Here is a 26074-nt window from a genome sequence, read left to right as displayed (position 1 = left end):
CGGGTCGGTCCCCAGCTGCAGGAGGGCGGGAATCGACGCTCAGCGCCGCCCTGGAGGCTGCACGGTGCCCAGTACCAGGGTCCAGCTCCTGGATCGCGGGTCGGGGAGGGGCCAGGGGCGGCTATGTCAAGCAGGCCGTGTTGCAGGGCGCCCCACACGTTCCGCTCCAGGGAGGCCCGCCAGCCCGGCAGCGCCTCAGCGGCCGGTGCCACCTGCACGCGGTGCCCGGTGGAGCGCGGCCAGGGCGCGTGTCTCCTCAGCCTGCTGAGCTGCGCGTGAGCTGCTGCTGTAACGCTCTAACGTTAGAGCAGCTAACGGCTCTGCTCAGAATTTCTCCCGACAGAGGCCGGAGTGTTCAAGAGCTTGGCGATACAGAAATTTCTGCTGGTGTTGGGGCGGGTGCGGGAACTGAAGACGGGCGAGTGCGAGCCGGGGGCGGGTGCTGGGGAAGGGTAAGCGGGAAGCGAGGGCGAGGGGTAGGGGCTGGGGAAGGGCGAGCGGGAGGCGCGGGCTCTCTCTAGCAGGGGGCTGCAGCCATGAAGAGGCTCTTAGCTGCCGCTGGCAAGGGCGTCGGGGCCCGGAGCCCCCGAACGCCTTCAGCGAACTGGTGTACACTGAGAAGGACTACGGGACCATCTACTTCGGGGATCTAGGGAAGATCCATACAGCTGCCTCCCGGGGCCAAGTCCGGAAGCTGGAGAAGATGACAGTAGGGAAGAAGCCCGTCAACCTGAACAAAAGAGATATGAAGAAGAGGTAGGAGGAGGCGGCTGTGGGAGGATCGCCCCTTCAGAGTGGGGGCTGGGGGTCCTGGGGACGAGGGGAGCAGGTGCAGGAGTGGCGGGAGATGGGGCGGCCGTCCTGGGCCCCGAGGTCTTGGCCTTCTTCCCGGTCAGGCCCCCCAGGCCTGGGATGGGGGCGCCCTGCAGGGCAGAGGGCCCAGGCCACCTTAAAATCAACCCCAAGCTTTAGCTGCTTTCTCCTTCACTCCCACTTCCTCTCACAGAGCACTGTGTAGAAAATTTTAAAGTGATTAAACTCACAAAATTAAGTACATACAGGGTTTTACTTTTAATGTACAGGTTTTAAAAGATAATGTTAGATACACTATGAAATGGTGCATAATGAAATAATTCCCATAATATATGACCTTCTTGGCTAAAAATTCTTTGGATAAAGTCCAATGTCCATTTTGATATCAATGAATGTCTATGTAAATATGTTCTTTGCTGAGGGACCTTAGAAGGAAACTTCGAGGTGGGAAGATGGCTTATGTTCTTGAATTTAAGAAGACATTTTTCTCAAGATGCGACTTACCAGTTTTACATAAACCAAATAAAGCTATTAACGTTTTAACATTTTTAAAATTACACAGGCTTTTACTGTTGTGATGACATTTTAAATATTTTGTAATGGAGTAGAAAAGTCTTGCCCTTCTAGATATCAAAATGCGCTATTAATTTGCACAAAATGGGCCAGGAGCGGTGGCTCACGCCTGTAATCCCAGCACTTTGGGCGGCCGAGGCGGGTGGATCATCTGAGGTCAGGAGTTCAAGACCAGCCTGGCCAATATGGTGAAACACCGTCTCTACAAAAATACAACAATTAGCTGGGCCTGATGTCGGGTGCCTGTAATCCCAGCTACTTGGGAGGCTGAGGCGGGAGAATTGCTTCAACCTGGTAGGTGGAGGTTGCAGTGAGCCGAGATCCCACCATTGCAATCCAGCCTAGGTGACAGAGTGAGACTCTGTCTCAAAAAAAAAAAAAAAAAAAAATCACAGATTGTTTGCTAACAGCTGAAAAGACAGGTAAATGAATACAACAGAATAGAAAATCCAGAAACACCCAAACATATGTAAGAATTTAGAACTTGATAATGATCACAAGGATCATTATCCTTGTGGAAAAGAATTAGTTTCGTAATTCTTTTAGGAATATGAATTATTAGGAAAAGAATTAGTTTCATAAGTGAAATGCCTGCTTTTTGGAGAAAACTAGATTTTTATGGCACAAAATAAGTTCCTGATGGAATATAGATTAAAAATTTTTAATATACAAAAGATAAAAATACCAGAAAAAACATAAATGCCTATTTACACAGATACATTTTTATGTTGACAAAACCTTTCTAAGAAGCTCAGAAGCAAGCATTCTGAAGAGTCATTTAGTAAAACAAAAATTAAATCGCCCTGCATATGAGAAAAAATAAAAGGCAGCATACTTGTAAAATATTTACTACTCATGTATGTGTGTGTGTATACATATTAGAATTAAAAATCTTCCTTTTATAGAGAATTCACTCAAATCAATAGAAAACCCTCTAATTTAAAATTGGGCAATTTAAGTTAGAGATCTAAATTGCAGATCTAAAAAAGTACTTGGCCTCTAATTTAAAACTGGGCAAAGTCCTTTTTTAAGATCTGCAAGTAACCTATGCATACAGGAAACAATATTAGTGTTCCTGGTTAGAGAAGGCATTTAAGTTAAAAGAGGAAGCAAATACTGTTTTCTATCCACAAAGTTTGTGAGGATAAAAAGCAGTGATATTTATAGTACTCCTTAAAGTGTAAGTTGCAGGTGAGTTTTCAAATAAACAATTTGATGGTAAGTACCATATTTAAAAAATTGTATATGCCCATTAGTGATCCATTCTATTATACTAAAATATTTTTAGAAAATAATGCAACATACACACAATTTCTTTTCTGAGCACTGCTTAAAATATCAATGTATTAAAAAGAATCCATTTAATGGCTTTTATAAATACATTTCAGTGAGTTTACAGCGTGGGATAATATGTGACCACTCAAGGTAGAAACATATACAGAAGTATGTTGACATTTGAAAATGTATTTTGGTGTACCAAGTGAGGGTAAAATTCAGTTTGACTATACATACAGACTATGGTCTTGTGTTATCTGAAATTATGTCCAAAATATGATAAAATTTGCTATTTGAGGATACTCGTTTTAATATAAAATGTTTTTCCTTTTTATTATCTTTGATTTCTGCATTGAACATGTACGATGCTATTAGTAAACGTTTATTATTAATGAAATAATTTTTGGGAAGAGCAGCAATATGTATTTTGCACAGATGAAAATAATTTCTCACTTTCTATATTTTATTTTTTTTGTGCATTTGTATATTCTGTGAACTTTTAGCATCTTCAGAAGAGAATCTTTTTATCTCTGCTTATTGATTTACATATACATTTTATTAAACATATTTTTATTATATATAGGCTTATTACATATATGTCAATAACTATAGATTAATCATTTTAGTGTAGTTTTATTATTAGAAAAATAAAATGACAAATATAAGTGCTTTATTTATAGCAGTTTTTTAAGATATTGTACTTCCCAACTGTATTTATCCTTTCTTTTAATCCATTTATCACATGTGTAAGCTGGATGCCTATTATGTAGAAGATACATTCTATTAACTCTCAAGACCTTTTCATCCTTAAAAATTTCATGTTTACCTGCTCAGCCTGAGCAAAGTGAGAGATTTAAAATTGGAGTATTAGGACTGAATCTCAATTAAGCTTTTCCTCTCATCTTTCAAACAAAAACACTTCTGAAGTGAGAAACGAGTAAAAGATAACTACCAACCAGGATTTTGGAAATTTATAACAGCTCTAAATAGTAATATTAATCATCAAAAATACCTAATTTACATGCATTCTATAAATCTAAATATGAATTTCCATACATTCTGTAAATCTAAATGTGGAATAAAATGAGCCATACCTATTTATTTGAATCCAAAGTTTTCTTTGGCTTGAAGTTTTTAAAATCTTGAAGAAGCAGTTTGTTTTAACAATTTGTTGTTTTTATTTCAACTCTCCTATTGTGTAGTCCTCTAAAAAGCTAAAATTTCTTTCAGTGTTAATCCTGTGACTAGGACTGCCATCGTCCTGTTGTATATACCGTATTCCACTTCTTGGAAGACACTGTGAATTGTGTGATGCCTCTTTATTTTATGCACCAATTAAAGATTGTTTAAATTTCTGCCAAATATAGTTGTAATAAATAATGAATTATAAATGGCATTTCAATGTCAGAGATGTTAAAATATGAGCAATTGAGCATCTTAGAATCATTAAAATACTGTGTTATCTCTAACCTTTAAAACACACCACGAAGTAGGCATAATTGCACCATTTTACTTAAAATGTTTTCTTTATTAAGTAGTAGTAATAATTATAATATCTAACAATTACTTAGCTGTTACATGTACTAGGAACTCTCCAAAATACTTTGCATAGATTCTCAATGAGGCATCACAGTGATGTCCTGTGAGATAACTGCTGTATTCATCTCCATTTTATTGATGAGAAAATCGAGGTGCAGAAAGTTTAAGTGACAGCTAGAAAGTGAAAGACCTTAAAGTAATATTCAAGCTCAAGTTGAACTGAATCCAAAGGCCAAGCTCTTTGTATTCAAACAGGCCACTCTTTCATTAATGCGGTGAGTAATAAGAGAACGAATGTTGTACTTTCTTCAGGAGAATATTAAATATTTGTTTTGAAGGCAGAGAAAGAGCATGGTATTTAATGTTTACAATTACCTAAATCGTTGTATGTTTTGAGACAGTGGGCTATACTTTGCCTAAAAGTCCTCTCACTCTCGTAGGACTGCTCTACACTGGGCCTGTGTCAATGGCCATGCAGAAGTAGTAACATTTCTGGTAGACAGAAAGTGCCAGCTTAATGTCCCTGATGGCTAAGGGAGGACACCTCTGATGAAGGTAAATAGTAGCCAGTTTTTTCAGCGGGAGATGGATTTGGTTTAAATACATAGAATAAAAATGAATTTAGTTGAAATACAACTAGTTTGTGAAACCTGTGGAATACTTATTTTGATTTCCTATAATTTATAATGTACTTCTTGCTTTAATACTGACAGGCTCTACAATGCGAGAGGGAGGCTTGTGCAAATATTCTCATAGATGCTGGTGCTGATCTAAATTATGTAGATGTGTATGGCAACACGGCTCTCCATTATGCCGTTTATAGTGAGAATTTGTTAATGGTGGCAACACTGCTGTCCTATGGTGCAGTCATCGAGGTGCAAAACAAGGTAGACATTAACCAATGTTATTTTCAAAATATTTGAAATCCATTTGTTTTAATGTTAACATGTGTAAGGCTTTTATATTTGGAAACACAAACATTCCTTGAGTGAAAATAATTTGAAAGAACTTAATTGTCTAAGATTTAACCTTAAATATTAATTTTTTAAAAGAACTATTAGAGAGTATGGCTTTTCTGTGCATTTATGATAAATATTTGAATTTGTTAAAGGTAAAACTTTTTCAAATATTCTTTCCTACCCAAGTTTTTTTTTTCTTTCCAATTAGTGTAAAACTACAGGAAAGCAAAATTTGCCTGTGTAAATTGAGTCAACATGTAAAATTTAGGAGACGTGCAGAAATCTGGATTTCCTCTTAAAGGATGGAATCTGGTGTCTCTTGAGCACATATGACTGTTTGGTATGCTAAGACGACGTTCTAGCTTTACACAAAGCATGTTTCCAGTTTGCCACTGTGCCCACCTAGTTACATCACTTACTGAACTTACCTCTTTTGCCTCTGTAAATATTTCAGTTATCAATTCCTCTCTCATAGTATATTTTGGTAAAGGTTTCAAGGTATTCAAGACAGTTGATAGCTGTTTATAATATATAGTTTATATTTTACATTAATTCATTAATACTGGGGTTGACTTCTAGAATTTAGAAGACTTTTTAAACAATGATTTTTCTGTATATAAACCATAAATAATAATCTTTTATTAGAATGCCTTTAAGCCTTTTTAGATTAATCATGGTTGTATTTGAATAGGTTATGCATATTGCAGAAAATATTATATCCTTCTTCTTAGAATTGTCCCTTAAAATTCAATTGATTTAGGGGCTTCTGTTATGCTAATCCACATAGATGAGTTAGAACTTTCATTAATAAGCCATTTTATTCATATTTTTGATATTTTTCCAAAAATTAAGTAGCAATTACAATAGCAACCAGAATAAAAATGGATTATTGCATTGAAAGAAGTAGATATGCATTAGGATCCTAGGATTATCATTATAATTGAGAATAAACTTTTATACTGAATTTCTAATAGCCGAGAAAAAATTCTATTGTCTTGTAATAGGACAAACCTCATGGACCATTTAGTAATAAGCAGTCAAAGTTCATTTGAAGCCAATCTCTTTCGATTTAGAGCCACTTCCTTAGTGACCCATTTAGAGCAGGAGTGCCTGACATTGGCATCTGGGATCTTGGGATTATTGATAGAACAGAATCAAGACAGTTTGTATCACCTACAGGAAATCTCCATTTTTCTTGGGAAGCTTTCAAAACTGTATCCCTGAAATTCTGATTTGTCCAATGTTAATCTCTGCCACAAAAATATATTGTCAAATAAGTATTAGGCAAAGTTCAAGTCATTTATTGAATAATGGACATTTAGTTCACAGTTTTATAATATTTCTTGAACATAGATAATGGTGGAATCTGTTGGGGTACAGTGCTTCTGGTAAGGTAATTATTCTTTGGAATATAGTTTAAGAAACACTGCTCTAGAAGTAATATTATAGATTACTCATTTAGTCAAAAACAAAGTATTTACTACTATGTCTTAGGGTTTAAGGATATAGAGATAAAAGATACAGCCCTTGCCCTCATGAAGCTCTTGGTTTAGATGGGAAACCATAAAATCATTACAATATAATGATTTTTGGAGATAACCAGAATTAATGTGGTGATGCAGACGCTGAATATTTACAAGGGAAGGTGCAGTGCATGGGAAAGCACAGAAAAAGGAGAAAGAGGGGACTGCTATTGATTTACTTGATTTACTTTCTACTTTATGTGTTTAAGTTAATAGGATATTATATAAGGTATTCAGTTCAGCTGAGAAATATGTAATTTCATGAATTATAAATTGTTCTGCTATTTTACAGGCTAGCCTCACACCCCTTTTACTGGCCATACAGAAAAGAAGCAAGCAAACTGTGGAATTTTTACTAACAAAAAATGCAAATGCAAACGCATTTAATGAGTCTAAATGGTATGGTAGTTCTTTTTTTTTTTTACTAAAAAACACTTGACTAGTGTTCTAGAGTAATAATGCTCAAGTCAGAAATATTAAATTAACAACATTTAGTTAAAATTATTAGATTATAGTGAAACATATCAACACAAATTATCAGAAGAAAAGCAATTATTTGGACTCGTCAACATAAAAAACAGTATATAGTAGGACTTATCTTCTCTTATTATATTGACTGATTCTTATTTGTAATCTGATGATTTTGGTTGCATTATTTTCTATTAGCTAATGTGGTTCTTCATCAGTTTTAAGAAGTATGAACTTTTTTAGTTTGCTTTATAATTCAATATTGAATTATTAACAGTTTTATAGTATTTTTCTAACTTCTCTTTTTTATACACTTTTTTAATTTCTTTTTTATTATTATTATACTTTTAAGTTTTAGGGTACATGTGCACAATGTGCAGGTTTGTTACATATGTATACGTGTGCCATGTTGGTGTGCTGCACCCATTAACTCGTCATTTAGCATTAGGTATATCTCCTAATGCTATCCCTCCCCCTTCCTTCCCCCCACCCCTCAACAGTCCCTGGTGTGTGATGTTCCCCTTCCTGTGTCCATGTGTTCTCACTGTTCACTTCCCACCTATGAGTGAGAACATGTGGTGTTTGGTTTTTTGTCCTTGCAATAGTTTGCTGAGAATGATAGTTTCCAGCTTCATCCATGTTCCTACAAAGGACATGAACTCATCATTTTGTATGGCTGCATAGTATTCCATGGTGTATATGTGCCACATTTTCTTAATCCAGTCAATCATTGTTGGACATTTGGGTTGGTTACAAGTCTTTGCTATTGTGAATAGTGCTGCAATAAACATACGTGCGCATGTGTCTTTATAGCAGCATGATTTAGAGTCCTTTGGGTATATACCCAGTAATGGGATGGCTGGGTCAAATGTTATTTCTAGTTCTAGATCCCTGAGGAATCGCCACACCGACTTCCACAATGGTTGAACTAGTTTGCATTCCCACCAACAGTGTAAAAGTGTTCCTATTTCTCCACATCCTTTCCAGCACCTGTTGTTTCCTGACTTTTTAATGATCGCCATTCTAACTGGTGTGAGATGGTATCTCATTGTGGTTTTGATTTGCATTTCTCTGATGGCCAGTGATGGTGAGCATTTTTTCATGTGTCTTTTGGCTGCATAAATGTCTTCTTTTGAGAAGTGTCTGTTCATACCCTTTGCCCACTTTTTGATGGGGTTGTTTGTTTTTTTCTTGTAAATTTGTTTGAGCTCATTGTAGATTCTGGATATTAGCCCTTTGTTAGATGAGTAGGTTGCAAAAATTTTCTCCCATTCTGTAGGTTGCCTGTTCACTCTGATGGCAGTTTCTTTTGCTGTTCAGAAGCTCTTTAGTTTAATTAGATCCCATTTGTCAATTTTGGCTTTTGTTGCCATTGCTTTTGGTGTTTTAGATGTGAAGTCCTTGCCCATGCCTATGTCCTGAATGGTATTGCCTAGGTTTTCTTCTAGGGTTTTTATGGTTTTAGGTCTAACATGTAAGTCTTTAATCCATCCTGAATTAATTTTTACACCTCATGCACTTTTTAAAAAATGCAATATTTGCTGGGCATGGTAGTTGTTGCCTGTTATCCCAGCAGTTTGGGAGGCCAAGGTGGTTGGATCACTTGAGGCCAGGAGTTTGAGACCGGCCTAGCCAATATGGTAAAACCGCATCTCTACTAAAAATACAAAAATTACTGCCATGGTGGCGCATGCCTGTAGTCCCAGCTACTCAGGGGACTGAGGCACGAGAATCGCTTGAACCCAGAAGGCAGAGGTTGCAGTGAGCTGAGATCATGCTACCACACTCCAGCCTGGGTAATAGAGCGAGATTCTGTCTCAAAGGAAAAAAAAAGCAATATTAAATAGAAACAGAAGTTTAAAACCATTTTGTCTTTAGGACGACTATTTGCTTTAATAAAGTTTTTTCTTTGAAGCATATTAATTTTAGGTTATCCCTATGTGACTGACTATTAATTGCTATCACCAGATACTGTGAATTTATTATTTTTTTCATTTTTTTCATAGTGTATTTTTATTTTTAATTTGTATGGGTAGAGGGAAGAAAGACATCTTTAATCTGATTAATATTTTAGTTAATTAAGCCATAGGTGAGTGATAAAGAGAAAAGAGATAGGCTTTTGATTCACACAAGACTGAGTTTAATTTCTAGCTTCCTCACTTGATAGGTGTGACCTTGCAAACATTACATAATACCAAGTATGACTTTCTATGTGAAAAGGAGAATAATAATATGTGCTTTAAGGACGATTGTGTTGAAGTAACATTATAAATATCAACAGCATTTAATTCAGTGTCTCATACATTCTTATCAACATCATTAACTAAACTTACTATGACTACTACTAATATCATTATTCCTAATATTGTTTTAAGCCTTCAGATTGCTCTCTCTTGTCTGACTTCTAGCTGATTTTGAAGTACAAAATATTATATCAGACTAAGGAAGAAATAGATAATTCTTCCCTTAAATCTTTGCCTCTTTTAGGTTAGTGAACAAATCATAATTCCTTGCCCCTCAAGGGACTTTATGTTAGCCAATTCTAGTATGCCATACCCCAGTGGGACATGAGTCTTTTTGCCCCTTCCTTTTAGATTTGGTGGTGATTTGCAAGGATAAACACTTGAGCACTCAAGATACTTATGTTTGTTAGTACATGTAAATGGTTAATTCTACACTGATAGGCACATATTAAATTGATTCTGCTCGTAATAAGTTATCTCTTTGTTATTTTAGCACAGCCCTCATGCTTGCCATATGTGAAGGCTCATCAGAGATAGTTGGCATGCTTCTTCAGCAAAATGTTGACGTCTTTGCTGAAGACATACATGGAATAACTGCAGAACGTTATGCTGCTGCTTGTGGAGTTAATTAGTAAGTGTTTACATTTAAAGGCTAGGTGAGATTTTATAGTTTGTTTCAGGTAGTTTTTGAAAGACAATGACTTAGTTCACTTCATCAGCCAGAAACTAGGCAAAAAGCCAGACTAGTTAGAAGGAGTACTGGGTCCAGGATTCTTTATTTTAGGACTTTCAACAACTTTATCCCTAGGGATCCTAATGTTGACTGCTTGATTTGAAGTATAACCCCTAGGCTCGGGATAAACACAGTGTCACAATTTTGATTTTTCTAATTAGTTATTTGGGTCTGGAAATGTCCACTTCGGCAGAAAACCTGATAGTGTCCCCTGGGGGCTGTCTTCCATACCTTAATACTTGAATTTTTAAAAGGAATCTAAGGGGTTCCTTAAGTCCAAGGAAGACATTCATTTTGCATAAGTCAGAAGGATTGGGGGGGACACGGCCATTCTCCTCATTTTGTTGTTTCCATTGATTCTGTTGCTGTGCCGTTGCCATTGAAACTGCTTCTGCAGTCTGGTAATGATTGACCTTTGTGACCAGGATGCCCTTACTAACACAGATCCCTCAGTTTTCATGGTGATCCATATGTAGACTTCAAAGTTATTACAGTTTTTTAAAGTTCACATACATATTCTAAGCCATTGTTTCCAAAGTACCAGCACCCTGCTCTGGCAGCTAGGACTTTTATCTTTTGCCACACACATAGTGAGCAAATTGACCATTCTCCTCCCACTCAAAACCTGATGTGAAACCCACATCTTAGCCCGGACTTGGCCTAGACCTTCATGATAAGTTATCATTTGAGTGACTTTTTCTATTTTCTCTAGCAAATATTAGTTGTGAAAGTTTAAGACTGTACGACAGGTTGAAATACTGTTACAGGAAGAAATTAGAGATCCATTTTTATTTTGTTACCATATCTATATTCCTGGCACTTTATATCCCGTGTAGCACCGTTTTATAGGTAGTGGAAGGTCTCATCTTATTCTGTAAAATCCCATGTCATCTTTCCAAAGTTGTAGTGGGTTCCAACTTGTGGTTGTTCCCTCAAGTGATTCCCTTTTCCTGAAAGTAAAAATCTTCCATGTTACTTGCATCTTTACCTCGAGTTTTTAAAATGTTTTCAAATTCTGCATTACCATGAAGCCATTCAATAGACTTCAGTCTATCTCAAGTAAGTTGCTTAGATTTAACAGAGCTAAGCCTCATCCATCACTGATCGGTCTTCACATATAAAAGTAGGGATTTGTGCTGGTGTCAGGGGTACATATACTAAAATTGAAACAATGTCAAGAAGGTTAGCATGGTCCCTGCACAAGGATGACACACAAATCTGTGAAGTGTTGCATATTTCTTGCAGTCCCCAAAAGGACATTTGACTAACTAGCTCCAAGGAAATGGTGTGAATCAAAGCAAAATGGGTGACACCCAGGATTGCAGTTGTGATTTTCATACAAAAAATATTTATGTAAGGTGATCTATGAAATGAGATGTGGTAACACATAGGATCTTGTGTGCAATATGTTGTTAGTAGGCCTCTCAGAAATGAGAAAATACCAACTTGCATCTTGTTTGTGGAACTTACAAAAAATAAAGGTAGGGTTTTGTGTTCCACAGCAGCTGGAAATGAACATCATGACTTAAGCATCATTCTAACAAAGATTTGTTGATTCAGGTTTAAGGAGGTAGATAAATAGTAGTAGTAGTCCAAGCCAGGTGCTGAGATCTGTTAGTTTTCTGCCCTTGGTGTGATTGATGAGGTCGGTAATAGAGGATAATCAGGTTATCCAATGTAATGAATTAATATATTTACAAATAAATTTCATTACAAATTATAAAATAGCTTAGATGCCTTGAATTACAAGCCACAAAGAATAGAACATCTAATAACCAAAAGTAGGAATTAATAACAGAAAACTGCAACATTTCAACATTACAACCTATGAAGAAACACTTTTTTTAAAAAAATTAAATTTATTTTTTGTAGAGACAGGGTCTCCCTGTGTTGCCCAAGCTGGTCTTGAACTTCTGGGCTCAAGCAATCCCCCTGTCTCAGCATCCTAAAGTACTTGCATCACAGGCATGAGCCACCGCACCAGGCCAACACATTGGGTTTTATTGGGAATTTTAAAATAGTTTCAGCAATAAGATTCAAGAATAAATTATTTCATTGCTTCACTTTTTCTTTGAGCATTTTAAAAATGTTATCTTGTTTAATCTTTGTAATAACCTAGTGAAATAAGTCTCTAAAATCCTCATTTTTAGAAGACATTGAGCCTAAGAGAAGCAACTTGTTCAAGAAAAAATACCTGTTGGTAACTGCGCTAGGACTTTTTCTGAGTTAGGGACATTTTCCATTAAGCCAAGCTAACTCTAGTTAATTTACTGAGTTATACTGCCCTCAATTCATGAGTATTTCATCTTACTTTATTTATTATTTAATTAGAAGCTTAATAAGTTCATAGAGCTTACAGACTTAAAGTCTGTGAAATAAGTAACGTTCTGATGTTAGCTCTGATATCGTCTGAAATACTCTAAGAACTTAATAAATTTGGTAAATGTTTTTTATATCTTGTTAAAATAGTAATTTTATTTATTACATTTTTATACATAGCATTCATCAACAACTTTTGGAACATATACGAAAATTACCTAAAAATCCTTAAAATACCAATCCAGGTAAGACTTCGGATAGCAAACTACTCTTGATGGTGCTACCATAAGATTATGGAAGTGCTGATCACAAAAAAGCAATTCAAAAAGCAATGTGCAAATAGCATGTGTTTACATATATACATATATGTGGGTGTGTGTGTATATATATATGTATACATAGCTTTGATTTATTTTTTTAATTTATTATTCAGAATTAGTTAAGAATTTAGGTGTAGGTAGTTTATAATCTCAAAAAATATTATCTGAAAAAATATTTAATTATGGTCCCTAAAATCCTATATAATATTTTGTGTATATAGGTAACACAATTTTTAAGTTTGTATATTGTATGATTCCTCAATTGTCATAACAACTTAGACTTGTTATACAATGTATAACCCTTGGTGTGATTGATGAGCTCAGTAATAGGGGATGATCAGGTCATCCACTTTAATGAATTAATATATTTATAAATAAATGTTATTACAAATTATAATTAGTTTACATGCCCTGAATTACAAGCCACAAAGAATTGAACATCTAATAATGGAGAGTAGGAATTAATAACAGAAAACTGTAACATTTGAATATTATAACCTGCAGGGGTCTATCCTGCAGACCCCGGCTGCATGATGGATGAGACACATACCCAGACACCCATATTCAGTGAAAGAGCAGCAAGGGTTCTGAGACCATTACAGACACCAAGGAAGGCACTGTAAGGAGTCAGCAGCCACAACCCTGGCAGGCTGGCCCTGTGGGCATTTATTAGCAAAGTTTTAATGACAAAGGCTTTGAGTCAACATACCTGTGGGTAATTAATCTGGTCACCCCACCCCAGGAGAGCCATCCTGCCCATGGGTGATCAAAGGGGAGTCTTAAGACTGCATGAGTAAACAAGCTATTTAGATAAACTACTCTACTTTCCTTTGTACCCACTTTAGGTTATTTACTCAAGGTAAGGATTAGACTGCTTTCAGCCATAACCCTATCTTGAGACTTTTACAAAACTTTCTGGCCTTCCAAGGAGATTTGTGTCTATGTCCTATAATGTCATCTTAAAATGTTTCCCACGAGCCTGATGAACTCACACAATAAGCTATGAAGAAACATGGTTTTATTTATTTATTTATTTATTGTAGAGACAGGGTCTTCTTATGTTGCCCAGGCTGGTATTGAACTTCTGGGCTCTATTTAATTTTTACAATAAATGGTTTGCATTTAGTAAATGAGAGTTAATTACAGTTGAATCTTGAGCAATATGAGAGTTAGGGTGCTGATCCCCCATGCAGCTGAAAATCTGCTTCATATGAAAATCTGTTTCTTTTGACTCCTCCAAAACTTTGCTAATATTCCACTGTTGACCTGGAGCCTTATTGAAAGCATAAACAGTCAATTAAACACATAGTTTCTATTTTATATGTACTATATACGGTATTCTTACAATAAAGTGAGCTGGAGGAAAGAAACTGTTATAAGGAGGAAAAAATATATTCACTATTTATTAAGTGGAAGTCAATTATTATACATAAAGGTCTTCATTCTTACTGCCTTCATGTTGAGTAGTCTGATAAGGAGAAGGCAGAGGAGAGATTTGTCTTGCCATCTTGCAGTGGGAAAGGAAAAGAAAAATCTATTAGTGGGCTCCTAGAGTGAAAACCCTTATTCAAGGATCAACTGTGTGACAAAGTGACTTGTGTCACTAAAAAAGTAACTATCTTTAGAATTTGGAATTTAATAATACTTTTCTGGCACCATAAACAAATGTCAGCAAGAATTACAAAACTTAGCCAGGGTGCATCAGTACCAATAGGAGATTATCTTTCAAAGATACCTACTGAGTGCAGAAGTCAGAAAAGCAATTCTTTGTTGAGAAGCGCAGGTTATGTTACATAGTCTTGTACCAACAAGGTCTCACTATTATCAACTTCATTCCATCTAAGTTGAAACCAAATAAGATATATTTACTTCATTAGAGCAAGGTATGTTGTTCTATCTACTGGATAATTAGTGTGTTAATAGTAATTTTGTTACAGCAAGATACTCTAATAGCCAAAATATTATCATTATAAATATTCAAATAGCTTAACTCTAAACACAAAAAATTATTAAAAAATTACAAAAACTTTTCACAATAATGAAAATGCTACTGTGATACCTAAATGTGACACAATGCATTGTACAATATGAACTGTATGAGCACATCTTTATTATATATTTATCAAAGGACCTCTATAAGTTAGGTTTGGCAAGTTGCAGGAGACAAAGATGGAATACACATAGTTTGGGTCTTTAAGGTGCTCATAATACAGAAGAGCTGTGCCTATTGAATTTCTGCATTTTTCCAACAGAATTTCCTTAAAAATGTTTTTTATTCGTTTATCTGCTTGTCCACTTAACAAATAACTGTCAGCTATCTTTAAGGTACTAAGTATCTTCCTTGTTATTATCATTGTCTTTTTTATTTGCTTCTTTATTAAGATACTAAGCATTTTTCTTCTTATTATTATCTTTTTTATTATTTATTACTTTATTTAGTGTTTACTCTGTGCCAGAACCCCTTTTGGAGCTTATAATTATTACTTACTATGTCATGCCATTACCATATTCAGCATGTGTCAGAAATTTTATATCCAAGGTGAAGAATTAAAGCTTTAAAATGTTTGGTAGTGTCCAGGCACAGTGGCTCACTCCTGTAATCCTAGCACTTTGGGAGGCCAAGGCAGATGGATTGCTTGAGCTCAGGAGTTTGAGACTAGCCTGACTAACATGGTGAAACTCGTCTCTACTAAATACAAAAAATTAGCCAGGTGATGTGGCCTGTGCCTGTAATCCCAGCTACTTGGGAGGCTGAGGTAGGAGAGTCGCTTGAGGTAGGAGAATCGCTTGAATTGCATTGAGCTGAGATCATGCCACTGCACTCTAGCCTGGGTAACAGAGCAAGACTCCATCAAAAAAAAGAGAAGAGAGAAAAGAAAAGTTTGGTAATATTTAAGGAAAGCATACAGAATAAGTAGAAGTTTGCCAGGTGAAGTCAGGAGGATGATATTTAAGCAGAAAGAAAATTTAACCAGATTGTGTGTTTGGCAGAAGGAACATCTACAGGAACACCTGATGAGGCTGCACCGTTGGTGGAAAGAACACCTGACACGGATGAAAGCTTGGTGGAAAAAACACCTGACGAGGCTGCACCCTTGGCGGAAAGAACACCTGACACGGATGAAAGCTTGGTGGAAAAAACACCTGACGAGGCTGCACCCTTGGCGGAAAGAACACCTGACATGGATGAAAGCTTGGTGGAAAAAACACCTGACGAGGCTGCACCCTTGGCGGAAAGAACACCTGACATGGATGAAAGCTTGGTGGAAAAAACACCTGATGAGGCTGCACGCTTGGTGGAGGGAACATCTGCCAAAATTCAATGTCTGGGGAAAGCAACATCTGGAAAGTTTGAACAGTCAACAGAAGAAACACCTAGGAAAATTTTGAGGCCTACAAAAGAAACATCTGAGAAATTTTCATGGCCAGCAAAAGAAAGACCTAGGAAGATCACATGGGAGGAAAAAGAAACATCTGTAAAGACTGAATGCATGGCAGGAGTAACACCTAATAAAACTGAAGTTTTGGAAAAAGGTACATCTAATATGATTGCATGTCCTACAAAAGAAACATCTACAAAAGCAAGTACAAATGGTAAGATGCTTGAGTGAACTTTGCAGGGTTTATTGGCACTTTGGGTTCCCTAGTGAAAAAAGTGTGATATGGGAGTTGTTGGGAATGACTTGAATATCTAAATAAGGCAAGCTTAGGCAACACTTTTTAATAGTGTAGAAATAAATAGATCTTATTCTGTAGGCCCTGGAAAAATTCTCACAATACTTCTGGTTGTAAATACTAGATGAACTAACTAACAGTGGCTAAAATCATAGGAACCAAAGTTGTTTTGGTAGTACAGGGATATCATAGGATCCCTTTTGTATTTTTTATTTTATTTTATTTATTTAGTTTTTGAGATGGAGTCTCGCACTGTTGCCCGGGCTGGAGTGCAATGGCGCGAGCGATCTCGGCTCACTGCAACCTCCGTCTCCTGGGTTCATGCAATTCTCCTGCCTCAGCCTCCCAAGTAGCTGGGATTACAGGCACCCACCACCACACCTGGCTGATTTTTTGTATTTTTAGTAGAGACAGGGTTCCACTATATTGGCCAAACTCCAACTCCTGACCTCGTGATAGCCCCGCCTTGGCCTCCAAAAGTGCTGGGAATTCAGGTGTGAGCTACTGTGCCCAGTCAGGATCCCACTTTTGGTTGGCTAATTAGCAACAGCTCCAATCATCATGCTCTCTCAAGACAATATTTAAAGGCTGGAAGGGCTGCTTTGTTCACATGTTTCTTTTAAATAGAGAGAAAACTTGAAAGCTTGCAATAATCTTCCTGTAACATTTTGTTGGCTGGATTATACCACATGCTCATTTCTAAGCCAGTCACTAGGAAAGCAAATGTAATTACTGTGATTAGCTTAGAAGAATGATTTCTATTTTTGAGATGGAATGGGGGGTAATGGAATAATGAATATCTAAATAAACTTGTGTTTCTGCAGCAAAAAACGAATAAATAATTACTAGGCATAGGAAGCCAGCAATGTTTTCTGCAGGGATTCATTGGAAAAGTTTGAGCAGGGGAGTCACAAGATTGGATCTGAGCATCAGGGCATTCTGGTCGTGGTATAAGGCAGAGATTGGCAAACTTTTCCTGTAAAGTGCCAGATAGGAAATATGTTAGACCGCTGGGTGTGGTGGCTCACGCCTATAATCCCAGCAGTTTGGGAGGCTGAGGCATGTGGATCGTGAGGTTAGGAGTTCGTTCGAGAACAGCTTGGCCAATATGGTGAAGCCCCATCTCTACTAAAAATATGCAAAAGAGCCAGGCTTGGTGGCACGTGCCCGTAATCCCAGCTACTTGGGAGGCTGAGGGAGGAGAATTGCTTGAACCCAGGAGGCGGAGGCTACAGTGAGCTGAGATCGCACCGTTGCACTCCAGCCTGGGTGACAGAGCAACACTCCATCTGAAAAAAAAAAAAAAGAAAAAGAAAAAGAAATATGTTAGGCCATGTGTCTCTATAACAGCTATTGAACTCTGCATTGTAGAGTGAAAGCAGCCATAGATAATGTGTGAGCAAATAGGCATGATTGCACTCCAAGAAAACTATGTATAAAAAACCATTTGGTAAGCTGAATTTGGCCTGTGATACACAGTTTGCTGGCCCTTCACATAGAAGATAGATGGAGGGTAATTACATAAAAAGATTTAAAGACAAAGTAAGCTTTTGTAGTAGTTCATGCTATAGTCTTTTTTTTTTCACCAATCTGTGGCCTAGTATCAATCTATTATGAAAATTTGACCCTTCCAGGGTAAAAGGAATCAAGTTCAGAAGCTCAATTTACAGATACAAACCTGTATGTCTTTCTTTGCCATTATTTTATTTTGATTTGTTTTACTGAATTTTTTTAACTTAAAAAATAACAATAGTAATTGGTAGGGTTTCTTTTTCACTGTGAAAGCCATCAGTTAAGGGGCCATGTCTAAGTAGGAAATATAAATATAAAATAATAAGTTTGTATTTCCAGTGTCACTGGAAAGATAAAGCAAGGGCAGAAAAGAGGTACAGTTAATATGGTTTAGTTATTATTGAGTTTAAAAAGCTAGGGGACAGAGAAAATCTCAGGTCTTAAGTTTACAGACTGTGCATGAGCATTTACAATGCTCATGGGGAAGGAGTAGAAAATTGTCAGGTCAGGGCTGGGCATGGTGCCTGTAATCCTAGCACTTTGGGAGGCCAAGGTGGGCAGATTATGAGGTCAGGAGATGGAGACCATCCTGGCTAACACGGGTGAAACCCCGTCTCTACTAAAAATACAAAAAATTAGCTGGGCGTGGTGGCAGGCGCCTGTAGTTCCAGCTACTCAGGAGGCTGAGGCAGGAGAATGGCATGAACCCAGGAGGTGGAGCTTGCAGTGAGCCGAGATCTCACCACTGCACTCCAGCCTGGGTGACACAGCGAGACTCCATCTCAAAAAAAAAAAAAAAAAGAAAAGAAAAGAAAATTGTCAGGTCAGCAGAGAAGTGCAAATAGTCATGGGACAGACCAACCATTTTCTTTACATATTGAGTTCAATGAAACATTCATGTGGGATATTTTCTGTAGGTAATTGGTTTATACGTATTTCTAGCTGGAGATAGAACTCTGGAGATGTAGGCTTAGAATAATTTTATTATAATTATTAGGCAAAGCCATAGATCTCAATGAGCTTATCCATGATGCAGAAGATGTAGAATAAGAAGAAAGCCATTGACAAAACCCTGGGAGTATCAACATTTCACAGAGTCAGAAGACTTGGTAAAGGAGATTGAGCAGTGGCTAATGAAAAGTAGGAGAGGAGTTACTTTTAAATGTGAGAATTTCAAGCAGTAAGATTACTGAAAAGTCAATTAGATTTAACTTACAAGTTCTTCAGTGGTAATCTGTTCAAAAGAATTATTTTAGGGTTGTTAAGTATACTGTTGATATGGTTGATATTTCTGGTGTCGAAGAAAAAATCTCCCAAGATCCTACCTAACTTTTTGTAACTGAAGCAGCCAACATACCTAGGGTCTGGAAAATTGTCTAGACTGGTAAGTACACATGCCAATATTTTTCCAGAATTGTCAAAACCTAAGGGTAAAGTGTGAGGAAAAGTGTTGTCTTTTTTATCTGCTTCTTGTGGAGAGTGGAGATCTGTGTTGTGTCTCTCTCTCACACAAACATAAACAAACACACACAAATAAGTACAGTAATTCACCCTTATCCATGGGGGGTATTTTCTAAGACACCCGGTGAATGTCTGAAACTGTGGATAGTATGAAACCCTATATATACATGTTTTTTCTATATATGCATATTTATGATAGTTTAATTTATAAATTTGGCACAGTAAGAAATTAAGAATAACTCATGATAAAATAAAACAATAACAATACATTGTAATCAAAGTTAGGTGAATACGGTCTCTCAAAGTGTCTTGTATTGTACTCACCCTTCTTTTTCTTGTGATGACTGTGAGATGATATAATGCCTATGTGATGAGATGAAGTCAGGTGAATGAGGTAGGAGTTGTCATGTGGTGTTAGGCTACTAATTATTTCTGGCTATCTGACTACATATCAGAAGGTGGATCATCTGCTTCATGTGATGGTGGATCATTGAGCCATGACAATGTTGATGGTTGGGACTCAGAAACAGACCATTTTGATGACTAATGGGCAGATAGCACATGCAAAGGAATGATTCATGACCTGGGTGAGATGGAAAATGATGTCTTAATATTTCATCATACTCCTTAGAATGACACATTATTTAGAACTTATGACTTGCATATTTCTAGAATTCCCCATTTAATATTTTTGGACTATGGTTGACCATGAATAACTGAAATCACAGAAATCAAAACCATGGATATTATATTGTGAAATCTATGTTTGGTCTTCAACACTGTTTTCTGGCGTACAACTCATAGAATGTTTAGAATCTCCAAAGTGATGTCTTTGTATGCTAATAATTGAGTGATGGCTGGCAGTCCCTAGGTAGCTTCAGGATAGGAGCTGGTCACAAGAAAGAAGAAGACATGATGTGTTGGGACTTTCAGCCCCACCCCTCAACCTCCTAGGAGGTGAAGATTAGGTCAGTTACCAAGAGCCACAGATTTTTTTTATTCGTGCCTGTGTAGTAAAGCTTTCTTTAGAACCCAGAAGGACTGGGATCAGAGACCTTCCAGATAGCTGAACATATGGAAGTGTTTGGAGGCTGATGTGCCCTGGGAGGGCATGGAAGCTCCATGCCCCTTTCCTATAACTTGCTCTATGCATCTCTTCATGTGTCTCCTTTGTGATACCCTTCATAATAAACTGGTAAATGTGTTTCCCTTAGTATTTGGGGCACTCTAGTACGTTAATCAAACCCAAAGAGGGAGTCATGAGAATCCCAACTTGAAACCAGCTGGTTAGATGATTCAGAGATCCACATTTGCAACTGATGTGGGAGGGCAGTCTTGTGAGACTGAGCCCTCAGCCTGTGGGATCTAACACTATTTCTAGATAGATAGTGTTGGAATTAAATAGAGGACAACTTGCTGGTTTCTGCTACAGAATTGATTGCTTATTTTTTGGTGGACAAAATCTTCCACACATTTGGTCACAGAAGTCTTCTGTTTTGATGATTGTGGCATGAGAGCAGAGGGAAATCATGTTGTGTGTGTTTCTTTCTACACATAGAGCAGATAAAGAGAGACTACTGTGTACTCTGCTCTAACTGCTCTTAGTTCATTTTTCTAGAAATTATACTTTCTAAGGTTGACACTGTCCACTTACACTAATTCTGATAATAATACAATTTTCTGTCTGTCTTACAGGATTCTGTTTGGATTATGACTATTGTATACTGTAGCTTACTTGTAGAGATCAGATTGTGATAAATTCTATTTTTCCGTGCATTTGAGAACTATAAAGGAGGGGAAAAGTGTTCTTAATGCATTAATTTCCTACCAAGAGTATACTTAATAATAATTTTACTATAGTCTCAATGTATGGTCCCAAAGGAAACCTTTATATCAAATCATGAGTCTTCATAACAAAGTGTTGGAATATTATGCTTTTTTAAACAAGATCTGGATCATGCACGAAAATATGCATGATTCTTTTAAGTTAAGTTGAAGTCTCGCAATGTCTCCTAGGCTGCTTTCAGACTCCTGGGCTCCTCAGGTGATCCTCCTGCCTCACCTTCCCAAGTAGTTGGGATTACAGGCATTTGCCATCATGCCCTCTTACGTTGTTAATACTCTGTATTTTCTATTTATATTTGTTAATTTAATGTATTTTACTTTTTTTCTTTAATAGTGGATGTGAGTTCTGTAGAGCCTATATTCAGGTAAGACTTTGCGGTTTTTTAAAACGAATAGGTTAACTCAGAAAATATAGAGAAAAGAAATCACTATCTGCTGAGTATTCTACTCTGGGCTAGACAACATATTATGTGCTTAATATTTATCATCTCACATAGTCATCACACAGCTTTGCAAAGCATCTGTGCTACTGTCACCTACTTTGTATTAAACAGGCAAATGTGGTTCAGAGAGGTTGATTAATTGGCCTATGATTCATAGCTAAAAAGTAGCTGACCCTTGAGTTTGCCATCTGCCTACTTTGGTCCCTAATCCCTTCTCTTCTCCCTCGGCATAGATTGATGGAGACCTCTGCATCACTGAGATCAAGGTACAGGTCCAGATTGGATCAATTCACAAAGTTACATTTTGTTATAGGTTAACTCTTTTTAGAGTTTTCTCTTAGAACACTCATTCATCAAATACTTTGTTCTAACATGTTTAACTGTTAAAGCGGTAACCAGTACCTTGTTATTATCATCAAAGTGTTTAGAGCAGATCTTACTTAGCTGTGGCCACAAGACATAGGCTTTTGTTTCATAAGGAAGACCAGGTAAATCTATAGATGGATTATTTTACTCTTAGTGGAGAATAGATATAGATATGTTATGTTAATCATATTTAGAGGCTATATCTTATAGAATTCTCTATTGACTGACTTCCAAGTTTAGTTTTTCTTCAAAGCAGTACCCTGCCTAGTTGCAGGCATTTTTCATTTTTTTTCTAGAGTCTTTTTTTCTTCTTCCATGACTTTTCTATAATCTTTTCCTGATTACTTTCTTCTCTGCTTTGCTTGGTGTTCTTTTCTTCTATTGTTTTATTCCTTTCTGCCAGCACCATTTTTCTATAGCTAAAATAAAAGGCACATGGAATTTTAGGATTTTAAGGACTCTTGGAGGCTAATCAAAACACTTTCATATTTCAAAATGTATTTAATATCCTGGAAAAATGGTTGTTCAGATGGAGAGTCTGAAACTCAAAGTGACTTATTTAAATATAGGAGGTAGCAGAAGTAATATTTAAACTGATTTCAAAGCCCATTACTCTTGTTTTTATATCATCATGTAGGTGAGTGTTTGAATAATAGGAAGAGGGAATGGGTCTAATTAAACAAATGGAAAAGGATAAGAATGGAATTAGCTGGAGAACCCAGTGGAAGTAGATAAGAATGGAATTATCAGGGAAAGGTCAAGTTTGAAAAGAAACAATCCCAGGATTGGTAGGAGTAAGAGTTTTACCAAAGAGATCAGAATGTTGGATTTTATGACAAGTTTGATTAAAGATAAATTAGAGGAACAAAAACACAGAAGACATTGGGAGTTATCTAGAAGAGCATACTAAAATAGGGTTCAAAGAAGTCCTGAATAGGTCACTGCTTTTTTGCTTGTTTAATTGGAGGAATGGGCAAACTTCAAGCTTTCTATTGAAAGATAAAAAAAAGAGAGCCACTGGGAAAGGTCTCTACAATCTGATAGAAATGTCCTATTCTGTTCTTTCACCCCAAATCTCACAAGAGTGGCTTAGAGCCCCTTGAATGCTAGGGGATTAAAGGTTGCTGAGTCACATAGATCTGTGGCCCAAGGCAGATGTCCCCTCCCCTTTGTCTCTTTTCCCAAGCCTCTGATGTCCTACCCATGTACATATAAAGCAGGGGTAAGATTGACTGGCAAGTAAGTCGTGGTTCAGTTGGGTTTTTGGTAACATGCTTATGCTGGAGGTGAATGACTGACTGAGACTCCATTTCGTTGTTTTTCAGGAACAGGTGAATACAGAACTTCTTGGTTGGTCATTGAGTTTATCTTTTCAGTAGTCTGTGCTTTGATGAGCTGAATATTTAAAGGTTGGAGACTGCCATGAAGCCCTGCAGAAGAAAGATCTGGAAGTGAGAGAGACACTTTCACTATATATAGTGGCTCCCACTTCCAGATCTTTCTCTCTGTATATATAGTACTTAGAGAAATCCAACTATCAGGTCTCAGTTTTTCTAGCAGTCTCTCTCCTTGGGTATAAGTACCTATGAAGATTTTTAAGGCTTTGCTAGTTTATGTAGACCTGAACAAGGAAGGACAAGTATAAAATAAGTAGTTAGATTTTATTATTTTTAATGTTTCAATTTTTGTGAGAAAAAATATTCCGAATAACAAATATACATTTGCAACTTGAAATTTGTAGGTTCAGCTTTTCAACATTTCAAATATTTCAGGGTACTGTTTTGTAGTGTTTCAGGGTGAAGGGAAGCAACAGGGCCTTCTTAAGTGGCTTTTATGTTGAAAACAAAGAATGTCATTTTCCAGTGACACAGATTAGTCTTTGAATCAGAGATAGACAATGGATAAGGGACAAGGTAACTGTATCTTTCTTCCTTATTTTAGGTTATAAAGTTTGTTCCAGTTTAGATATCAAAAGTTATGTCAGCCATTAAGTAGATTTCCAGTTCATCATTGAGGACAGTTTGTGAGGATGAATTATACTCAGGGTATGGCAAATATATTGGCAGTCACTATTTCTTATGGAACTAAGAGTCAGTCTTTATTGTATGTTTTAGGTTGGGGAGGTAGAGTCAAAAATAGGTAACTAAAATCATTTTTAAAAACAGAGGACAGGAGGGAGGAGCCAAGATGGCCGAATAGGAACAGCTCCGGTCTACAGCTCCCAGAGTGAGCGACGCAGAAGACGGTGATTTCTGCATTTCCATCTGAGGTACCGGGTTCATCTCACTAGGGAGTGCCAGACAGTGGGCGCAGGCCAGTGGGTGCGCGCACCGTGCGCGAGCCGAAGCAGGGCGAGGCATTGCCTCACCTGGGAAGCGCAAGGGGTCAGGGAGTTCCCTTTCCGAGTCAAAGAAAGGGGTGACGGATGCACCTGGAAAATCGGGTCATTCCCACCCGAATATTGCGCTTTTCAGACCGGCTTAAAAAACGGCGCACCACGAGACTATATCCCACACCTGGCTTGGAGGGTCCTACGCCCACGGAATCTCGCTGATTGCTAGCACAGCAGTCCGAGATCAAACTGCAAGGCGGCAGCGAGGCTGGGGGAGGGGCGCCCGCCATTGCCCAGGCTTGCTTAGGTAAACAAAGCAGCCAGGAAGCTCGAACTGGGTGGAGCCCACCACAGCTCAAGGAGGCCTGCCTGCCTCTGTAGGCTCCACCTCTGGGGGCAGGGCACAGACAAACAAAAAGACAGCAGTAACCTCTGCAGACTTAAATGTCCCTGTCTGACAGCTTTGAAGAGAGCAGTGGTTCTCCCAGGACACAGCTGGAGATCTGAGAACGGGCAGACTGCCTCCTCAAGTGGGTCCCTGACCCCTGACCCCCGAGCAGCCTAACTGCAAGGCACCCCCTAGCAGGGGCACACTGACACCTCACACGGCAGGGTATTCCAACAGACCTGCAGCTGAGGGTCCTGTCTGTTAGAAGGAAAACTAACAAACAGAAAGGACACCCACACCGAAAACCCATCTGTACATCACCATCATCAAAGACCAAAAGTAGATAAAACCACAAAGATGGGGAAAAAACAGAACAGAAAAACAGGAAACTCTAAAATGCAGAGCGCCTCTCCTCCTCCAAAGGAACGCAGTTCCTCACCAGCAACGGAACAAAGCTGGATGGAGAATGATTTTGACGAGCTGAGAGAAGAAGGCTTCAGACGATCAAATTACTCTGAGCTACGGGAGGACATTCAAACCAAAGGCAAAGAAGTTGAAAACTTTGAAAAAAATTTAGAAGAATGTATAACTAGAATAACCAATACATAGAAGTGCTTAAAGGAGCTGATGGAGCTGAAAACCAAGGCTCGAGAACTACGTGAAGAATGCAGAAGCCTCAGGAGCCGATGCGATCAACTGGAAGAAAGGGTATCAGCAATGGAAGATGAAATGAATGAAATGAAGCGAGAAGGGAAGTCTAGAGAAAAAAGAATAAAAAGAAATGAGCAAAGCCTCCAAGAAATATGGGACTATGTGAAAAGACCAAATCTACGTCTGGTGTACCTGAAAGTGATGCGGAGAATGAAACCAAGTTGGAAAACACTCTGCAGGATATTATCCAGGAGAACTTCCCCAATCTAGCGAGGCAGGCCAACGTTCAGATTCAGGAAATACAGAGAACGCCACAAAGATACTCCTCGAGAAGAGCAACTCCAAGACACATAATTGTCAGATTCACCAAAGTTGAAATGAAGGAAAAAATGTTAAGGGCAGCCAGACAGAAAGGTCGGGTTACCCTCAAAGGGAAGCCCATCAGACTAACAGCGGATCTCTCGGTAGAAACCCTACAAGCCAGAAGAGAGTGGGGGCCAATATTCAACATTCTTAAAGAAAAGAATTTTCAACCCAGAATTTCATATCCAGCCAAACTAAGCTTCATAAGTGAAGGAGAAATAAAATACTTTATAGACAAGCAAATGCTGACCGATTTTGTCACCACCAGGCCTG

At 37.8% G+C, this 26074-nt stretch overlaps 1 protein-coding gene and 1 non-coding gene across 2 annotated transcripts in view; both read left to right on the top strand.

Annotated features, from left to right (window-relative positions):
- Positions 1–536: 536 nt before the first annotated feature.
- Positions 537–26074, top strand: part of LOC134728878 (ankyrin repeat domain-containing protein 30B-like) — a 47762-nt gene continuing 22224 nt past the window's right edge. Inside the window, 10 exon segments of the mRNA XM_063596034.1 lie at positions 537–567; positions 570–756; positions 4641–4755; positions 4914–5087; positions 6975–7081; positions 9887–10024; positions 12626–12690; positions 15757–15851; positions 16050–16359; positions 21593–21623. Coding sequence (XP_063452104.1) covers positions 537–567; positions 570–756; positions 4641–4755; positions 4914–5087; positions 6975–7081; positions 9887–10024; positions 12626–12690; positions 15757–15851; positions 16050–16359; positions 21593–21623 — 1253 coding nt within the window.
- Positions 11260–11366, top strand: LOC129394991 (U6 spliceosomal RNA). The gene has a single exon (XR_008622464.1). It is a non-coding gene; the product is annotated as a U6 spliceosomal RNA (small nuclear RNA).

The sequence above is a fragment of the Pan paniscus genome, chromosome 14, assembly GCF_029289425.2.
Source record: "Pan paniscus chromosome 14, NHGRI_mPanPan1-v2.0_pri, whole genome shotgun sequence".
NCBI lineage: Eukaryota > Metazoa > Chordata > Mammalia > Primates > Hominidae > Pan > Pan paniscus.
Note: the sequence above shows the minus strand (reverse complement) of the source record. Positions and strands in the feature narration are given on the sequence as shown.